This window comes from Melampsora larici-populina (assembly GCF_000204055.1).
Source record: "Melampsora larici-populina 98AG31 unplaced genomic scaffold MELLAscaffold_14, whole genome shotgun sequence".
NCBI classification, from domain to species: domain Eukaryota; kingdom Fungi; phylum Basidiomycota; class Pucciniomycetes; order Pucciniales; family Melampsoraceae; genus Melampsora; species Melampsora laricis-populina.
The window spans coordinates 1,182,265-1,191,543 of record NW_006768778.1 but is presented as its reverse complement, the minus strand read 5'-3'; the positions used below and the strand labels follow the sequence as shown (position 1 = coordinate 1,191,543).

Genomic DNA, 9,279 nt, shown 5'->3' with positions numbered 1-9,279 from the left:
TCATTCCTTTGGCTTCTTCTTTTTCTTTGAGTCAGATGTAACAGAGAGAAATGAAGACATCGGTTTCCCTTTGTTTTCTTCATCTGTCTTGAGATTGTGGGCCAACCTAATTATCCCAAATCCAGAGATGAGAACCCAGATCAGCAATGCTTCAACCTGGAGATCTACACGAGCAGATGTGCTACAAAGTAGCACGTTACATCATAGGCAATTTTGCGATAGCGATAACACAAGACTCGTTGCAGGAATGGTGGTTGCTTACTTCTTTTGCTCTGTTTTAAGGTGTTCTTTAAGTTTTATCGTTTCATCGCCTTGGGCGATTTGAGCCTAGGTCCGAGACAGCGGGTTGCATGGCAAGTCAATTGTTAGTTCATCTTTATAGAAAGAATTGCAATCTACATATTTGTCAGGGACGAATAACATGGAAACTTACAGCACAACCCACGACTTGAGCTTCAGAAAAAGAAACACAAAAATCAGCTAGTGTGTTTGAGAGTTGTTTGGGAACATTGTTCTGACGTACCCAACAGCTTTAGGACCTTGTTGGCAATCTATCAATAAGACATAAAGACAAAAGTCAGCTATTCTGCCAGTCAAGAACCAAGCCTTCAACCACAGATATCGCTTGTTTAAAAAATATCCACATTTCGCGAAATTCAAAAACACAATATGTTACTCACCATCCCCCTGTTAAGCTTGTTAAACAAGTCTTTCTTCTTTTTGGCAGCCTTTTCGCGTCAGAGAGCAGGAGATACCGATCCCACAATCAGACACAAACTCTTAAATTATGTTGTCCTAAGCAGGATCGGGTTGTCACACACCCTGATTGCTGGAAGGAATCCCTCCACCTCCTGGATATTTCCATCATGTCCTATTTTGAACATTGCTTTAATGTCATCCTTGCTGATGCCTTTCAATGCTTCTAGCGGTAAAACTTCCAGATCAGATGACAAGGTCAAGTTGTAAGGCTCCAACAACAATTTGCCGGCAGCTTCTTTTGCAGTCCCCGCGGTCCCGTCCGAGATCTAATTTTACAAACGTATCAGATTCTGGATCCTCATCCGTGGCGGCCAGTCCTGGACCGTCATAGGTGTCTTGAGCTCACCTGGTAGGCCTCATATGAGGTAGCATTAAGATTCCTCCTAGCGAGACGACTATGGACCAAGGTATGGATCTTGAAGACATCTTTCACAAACGCCTTGGGTTCAGGCAAAGAAAATACTTGCAAATTGAGAACACCGAGGACAAGAAATAGAAGGCCAAGGCAGAAATTTAACATTTTGATGTTCTTAAGCAAACCAGAGAGGCCAGCAATCAGGCTACAGCAGATTGAAATGATGATGATATTATTGAAAGACTAAAAAGGTTCGGTTTTTGTGATATAAGTCCCAGAGATGTGGACAGGGATGGGCTTGTATATGGATGTGTGGAAGTACACCTGGCTCCTTGCGAAGCTCTAATCCGTCAACCTCACATAATCTTTCAATGTAAGATAAGCTCGGTTGCCAATCAGGAAAGTATCGAAGGTATGACTCTGAGCGACTCCGGTGGGTATGCGCTTCTGTTATAATGCTGGCATAGGTTTTTCTGCAACGTGGCTTCGCTCTTGCTTTTGCTTCTTCCGACAACCCATTGTCGCGGTAAAACCCCGTGATAGTGGCACAACGCAGGTTGACGGTTTTTCTATTAGATTCTGAGCTTGATTCATATTATGTCTAAATTGCAAAATTTCTATGAGTGTAAGGGAATGAACTAGTTAGTAACTAGGGGAGATGATACTCCCAATGACCAATAACGAGTAAGCAAACCTGCTCTAAGTGATGAATAGAAATTGGTAAAGAAAAAGAGAAAGGTTACAAACTGGTTAAGAGCCTTTATCTTATATACCAGAGAAATTGCTTCAACACGATCACAGAAGATGATCTAACACCGCGGGAATTAATTAGTTCAAAACCCAATTGAACCGAATTTCGGTGTCCGGGTTTGAAATTTCCTCAAATCGTGAATTTCGTTCACAACTCGTTTGCAATAGGTTTGCCAGTTGCCCTCGAGCGGTACTCTGTTGGCCCCGCGTATGTATGTACACCACAAAGACACTTCTGCGCAGAAGGACGTCCAAGCCGTCCGAGATCCGATGCTCAACTCCGGGTCCCCAACTGGGGTATCTTTTGGGCGTCCTTGAGCGTCGACGTCTTCAGCACACTCCCAGGATGTCAAGATGGCTTTCAGATCTTGGACACTTGAGATTTCCTTAGCTCTCGGCCTGACCTGGACTCCCCTATTGAGGCTGTCTGCGGAGTGAAGCCTGGATGACCTCACAGAACCTGAGATCATGACATCTGGTAGATTCCTTCAGGTGTGCGTCAGGTTGTCTGCGACCTTCAACTTGGCTAGGTTGTCCATCCGTGCACTGACCACTCATGAAAGGAAACTTCTGGAAAAAAAGGGAAAGTCAAAAGAAAGGGAGAAAACGGGGGGAACGGGAAGCAACTTCAAAAAACAAATCCACTTTCAATCTCCATCACACCCGGTTCAGACTGACCTTTCTATTTTTCTCATCATCGCTACTTTTGAATCAAACACAACTTTCCACCCTCCTTGTTTCAACACTAACACCCCTTCCCCACACTGTCATTCTCAACTCCCCAATCTCATCAATCTTCTTGAATTGATCCCTTCCTCAGAGCAGACCACCATTAGACTCGTTGTTTGGATTTAAAGCTTGCAAGGGGCTTTGTCTTCAATCCTCAATGCACAGTGGTCCCTTCAAGTTCCCCTCTTCCTGTAAGATGAGTCCAAGCATAATAATCTTGCCACTTGTAGGAAATCTGGACTCCACAAACTAGACTGACTTGTTGTCACAGCTCAACAACTCACTTTCCGTATCGATTGTCTTTGTCTCGATGGTGTCAATGGTACATAGTGGTGACTTTGACTACTTTGATGTGAGTCATGTCAATTGCGAGCACGATTTTCATCTTTATCTCGATCTTGATCCGATATGTCCTTTCTTTTCTCAGGTCATATACATGGTAGATAAAACCAATCAGAATTCATTAAGAGGTGATAGTCGTAAACTCATCAATTTCGAAAACGCTTGAACTTGGTGCTAGATCACATCAAATCTAGTAAAGAAGATCAAGCGGTGAAACAGACTGTTACGCTTGATTTTAATGGCACAGGTCATGGAGCAAAGACTGATGAACCCAATATTCCACCACAGTTTTAGTCCGATCATCACTGAGCAAGAACCTTGCTCATTTGCTGAGCTGACCTGAAGAGTACGTATATTGCCGTCAAGTCTTGTTCAAGTGTATGTCTTTGATGGTTCGAACGATTTGAATTCAGGTTTGGCTGGAAAATATGTATCGGTTTTGACAATCAAGAATTAGTTATCTCAATTTGAAGTTATCTGAAGTTGGTTTGATCGTTTCCTTTATCAAGCTTGATAAGTTTACTCACTCAGTCAAGCTAATTGATCGATTCTGATGGTTATTTATTGTTTGTGAGCGGATGAGATTGGGTGGATGGCAAAAGGTAAACAAGTTTCAAATACAGTTGAGCATGTATATTTAGAAAGATCATACTGTTCTCTTCATCCTACAATCAAATTGACTGGGTAGATGTTTTTACTTCAAAATTGGGTAGGTATAGTGGCCTTTGATAGCGGTCTTCCTCAGTTGCTGATTAAACCAAAAGTTCCGCACATTTCAACAAGTTCTCGGACATAGGTTGTTTTGTAGTTTCCTTTCTTGTCATTTCTTTATAGATGAATCCAATTGGATCGAGTCTTGTATCTTTGTATCACTCAACTTTATTGAAATGCATCAATCTTGTCAAGTCAACACTTTGAGAAACATCTTCTGAGTGTCAGAAGGGTTTTGGGACATCAACAATTGAATCCAACAACATCAGGTGGTCATTGAGTAGGACATCCTCTTGACAACTACAAATCCCCCAACAGTTCAGTTGGAAGCGATGCTCTCAGAAGAGCCCGTACAGGCGCCTTGAGGACCCCCTATGTAGCGTAAAAGGATCCCTTTTGGAAGACCGTGGGGCGTCACGAAATACTGTTTGGGTCCGGGCTCCTTGGATCAGTTTTGTCATGATGTCCGTTGTGGTGATCCATTTATGATATTAAGCAAAAAAATTAATCATCTTTACTTTACCAGTTTATTAGCAAACTTCAATACAGCAGAGAATTCGAGATTCAGGTTTTCAGATCAATTGAAGCTCTTAGAGGCTTATGTATACTTATTAGCTCATTATTATGTCATATTATTTCAAAATTATTATTAAGATCAACATAGTTTACTTACAAAGTTATTACAAAAAGACAGAAAAAGAAAAGATAAGAAAAATTCGAAAATATAGGTGTAAAAGTTGGAAAATGGTTTTTAGCTTATTTATAATTAAGTTATGGGTTTTATAAGGTTAGAATATGAAAGAACAACAGTTTATTATACAGGAACAATTTTAATATTCAAGGTTGATAAGGGGAAACAGAGGTTATTAGCAGAAAGGTACTTTTTCGAAGTTGGTAAACAAGGGTTAGGCGTGTAGTTTACATATGTAATGGTGGTAGTGATGGAATTTAAGGTTGCCAAGAGGATTTTCCGGGATTCTTAAGGTTATAGAAGATGATGCCATATTACATGAGCAAGGAAAAGGGAGTAGCAGCTGTGAAAAGTGAAGAAAATAGGTGAAAATCGTCGAAAATGAAGGTTTTCAGCTAATTACATATGTCAAATGACGTCAGAATAAGTTGGTAGATGGCTCATTCAACGCAGAAGAGTGGACTACATAATGTACAACCTTTGAATCATTAGTAACGGAGGTGTATGTAAAAAGTTATAAGGGAAATAAGAAATTGGTGTGAATCTCGAATTTACAGTCACAAGACACATGTAACACCAAAAACCTTAACTTCACAACTCAATATCTTACTCATCACTCATCAGAAGTAGGTCTTATAGGTGTCAGAAATGATCAGTAACACGTGGGCTACAAGATGCACTTTAGTAATCAAAAATTGGAGCACATCTGAAAAAATTCATAATCTCAAAAATTGGGTTTCAGCTAGTTTACAAGGAAAAAATCACCTGTATTCATCTTAAGAAGTGCTGTACATTACATCATTGCGTCATTGATCACTTTTGGCTGTGAAAATTACATCATACATTAGTAACAAGATCATTACATTGCGTCATTACATGGTTTTTAGGGTTATTTAGGCGGATTTGATTGGTTTTTGAGGCTGTTGACTGTTGTAAAGATTGTTACATGTGGATATAAGTACTCCTTGATGATTTTGGGATTGTAGCGCCCTTTTCTGCATCTTATACCTTTGTTGTAGTGTTATAAATCATCATTTATTTACTATATTTGTACTAAGATCACTTAAATCCGCCCCTTCAAAAGCAAGGAGAAATTTATTTACGTGTGTTAAAGACTACAAGTCTAATTGGGAATAATACTTACAACAGTATTGCTAGTAATAAACATAGTGTGTGACTTTTTTGCGCTTAAAATCTGGGAATAATACTTAACAACAGTATTGCTTTATTTCTCTGGTGCCTTTTATCCTTTTCTCTGTTATCACAAAGTGGTCAGCAAGTGCCCTTGTGCTGGTTTCTTTGAAGAAGGCAGTCTTTAGGCAACTTCTACTATATTACACGTAGTAGATTATCCCTTCTTAGGTGTTGTAAAGCTCTTGTTGAGCTTTAAATACTACACCGTCCCCCTGCAAGAAAAACCGGTCGTCCCTAGGACATCGGCGTGTCCTTGTGGTGTACAACAACCACAACAACCCCATTTCTTACCATTGAGCCATCTTTCCTTTGTCATGCATCCTCAGTCTTGATGCTCTGTACATTGGTGAATCTGTGGTGACTGTTGTTGAAGGGTGTTGTTGTTTATAAATATTACATCATGATGTAAGATTAGAATGAATAAGCAAAGTATCAAATATGAGATTAGATAACCAAAAGAATCTCAATATGTCATACTTCAATTACCTCCCTGGTTCTCTAAACTTATCAGATTTATCCTTTTGCAAATAGGGGATACAAAGTAGAATCATTCTACTTTGTATCCCCTAAATGAGCCTTGTGCTTTTATGGTGTTAAGGGTTTAGTCAACATATCTGCAGTGGCAATGTATTTAACAGAAAACTCTTCTATTTCTACATGCTCGCAAATCCAATGATACTTGACATCAAAATGTCTTGTCTTGTTTTGAAATTGAGCATTCTTAGACAAACCAATTGTACCCTGATTCTCAGCTAATAACAAAGGCACCTTTGTCAAGACCATGTTGATGTCTCTCATAAATTTATTTAGCCATCTTGAACATTGGGCACCTTTTACCTTGCACAATAATCTGCTTTGGTAGAAGATCCCGCTACACCTTCTTGCTTCTTTGACCTCCATTTAACACAAACCAAACCTACTTGTGAAATAATTCCGGTTGTTTATCACCTTGTGAAAGGACAACCCACAAAATCTGAGTCACTGTAGGTTTGTACACCTCAACTACCACCACCTAATCGAGCTCCTTGTCAGTAACATAAAACCCTTCCACTCTTTACTCAACTATATCTCTTGGGTTGAACAGTTTTATTATGTTCTTTTTGTTTTTCAATTACTCAATTGTAACAAAGTGATAACAATGTGGTACATAGTAATCTGCTTGTAACAGGTTTGTGCTATGCAAACCTAGAGGATTTTGAATTGAAAACTCTAGATTTCTTGGGGGGTCCCTCTGCCCAAATGGGGAGCCAAGGGAGGCAGGACCACTGGTTTCAGTATATGTGTGAGCGCTGAATGGTGAGCTAGGCAACTCACTCACTTAAAAAACAACTACTGACTTAATCACTAAAAAACACCTACTCAAGTTGCCATTATCTTACCTCATAGTCACATTCTTGCCTCAATGTGGAACATCTGTATCTGTAGTTAATTCTTGTTTATCAAGGGTGGTGGGCTGGTTTGAAAAAGTGATCTAAGCTCAAGAGCTTTATTTAAGAGTGTGTTTCTGGTCAGATGAGATTTCTCAATACTGGTATGGGATACATTGGAGGATGGTGTGAGTTGACGTGTGCAAGGAAAGAAAAATTTTCCTGTGGAGAGAATGTTTTCCCTGCAACATTCTCCTGCACATTTCAGGAGGAAATAGGTCAAGTTTCTCCTGTTACCAATGCCCCAATAATTGCACTGTATTGTGGAAACCAACAGTACTGGTACCATCAACCTTTTGAAAGCTTCCTATTGCCAATGATGAAACATATCTTGCTTGTTGAAATGTTGAGAAACTTGTGAGACAACAAAATCCAACTCAGGACTAGTGGCACACACAAAGATATATCAATTGACTGACCACATGTTGGCAGTACTCTCCAGAAGCAATAAATCCCTTGAAACCTTTATCAGTACAAGTAATGAGATGAGTGTTTTCAATCATGGCACTTCCAACAGGTGTGTCCATATCTTGAGTAAGTTGCCAATGTATTGCGGTTTAGACAACACTATGGTTCAAGATTTTTGGTCCCTTGTGGCTTTCATGCCAAGAATGAATGTGGCTTCACCTAGATTTTCCCTGTTGAAGTATTTGGTGATGAGACTTTTGAAGCAACTGACATTCTTATTTGAGATTGACATGTCATCAACATGTAGGTATACATAGCACTTCCATTTTGGATCAGTGGAGACAAACACACAGGGATTCAAAGGCATTTGTTTGAGATGAATGCTGACAAGGGAAGCTTCTTAAACATCCTGCAAACAATGCAGTGACTTCTTTAAACCATACATAGATTTATTGAGACATGGTACACATTTTCCAGTAGTTTCAGGAATGATTGAGCCTTTTGAAATACAAAGGTGAATGGTTTCTTTTGGAATACCATTGGGAAATGCAAGTCTGATGTCCATGAAATTTATGTCAAGATCATTGGTGTCACCAACATACATCAATGTTTGCAAAGAGAGCAGACAACCAGTGGGTGCAAAGGTGTCACCAAAATCTTCTGGTCTTTGAGAAAACCCTTGAGCACACAATCTGGCAGAGTGTCCATTTTACTATGGCACATCAATGTGCGCACATGGAGAGGTTTGGGAAAGAAATGATTTTTTTAATTCAGTTTCTTTGTTAGACTCAGAAAGGTGGGTTGATATTGAGGTATCAGGATTACAGCAAAATGAAGCAGCCAAATTGCTTGAAGTGTGGATCATGAGTTGACTCATATCAGAAAACAGACAAAGTACAAATGAATCTCCATGTCTTGTAAACGAATGAATGTGTTAGACAACCCAATTGATTACCAAATCAAAAAGGCAACAAAGGATCAAAGATGGCATAGTTTACTGCATAAACCAGTTGATGCAGATTATCATAAATTATCATGACACAACCTCCTTGTCCAAATTTCTTCAGTTCATATTACTCTTGTCACTCTGCACTTCAATTTAAGCTTAACTATCTCTTCTCTTTTGAATATGACTTCTGCAAGCACCACTTTAGTCTCAGGAAAGGAATCCAGACTTTCTATGCCTAACAGTCTTGCTGCCTGAGTAACTCGAGAAGGGACTGTCTGCACATGGTTCTTAAGCTTATATGAATCTCAGATACACTCTCTACAAGATGTCTTTTGTGTGGGCACATTGGCATGACACTTGAGTTTTTACACTGTGTGGCTTTGTACTTGATAAGTCCACCTTCAGCTCCAAACTTCTTCTCATTTATGATGAAATTAATAGCATCACATCATCTAGAAAACATCAAGACAACCACATAGGTAGAAAAGAAACCCAGGGCAAGATTGGATGACTACAAGGCATATCTTCTAACAAAACATCAAACTCATGATCAACACATTGATCATAAAGAAGTCACAAAATCTGATATGCAGTTTGAGTAGCTCAGCTCACATGGTGGGCATGGGTTTTGAATTGGGGGCAGGCCCAGGCACAGATTTTGAGCTTTTCAAAGGCACACCTATAGTGGGGGAGATGAGGTGTGCCTCTGAGCTCTTAAAATCCCTCAAAAATGCAAAACAGGAGGTAAAAAACCCGCTCAACAACACCAAAAACAGCATCTTTTGTATTGCATGATACTGCTGTAGACTGCTGTACATTCCATCAACAATTATTAAATTATGCTGACATTGAGCTTGGTGGCAGTTTGTTGATGCATTCACTTCAGCAGACATCAAGAATCCTGTCCATTGCTTTTGTCTGAGGCTGACTTTGACAAGGATGATTTGAATTTTGGTATCATGTG

General features: G+C 39.6%; 1 protein-coding gene across 1 annotated transcript; it reads right to left on the bottom strand.

Annotated features, from left to right (window-relative positions):
• On the bottom strand, positions 1-1,279 carry MELLADRAFT_123232 (uncharacterized protein; the record flags this gene model as incomplete). Its single annotated transcript, XM_007408921.1, has 7 exons — positions 1-106; positions 263-327; positions 434-453; positions 524-551; positions 681-728; positions 822-1,025; positions 1,106-1,279. 7 exons carry the CDS (start codon positions 1,277-1,279, stop codon positions 1-3), a joined length of 645 nt encoding a protein of 214 aa, XP_007408983.1.
• Positions 1,280-9,279: the final 8,000 nt, after the last annotated feature.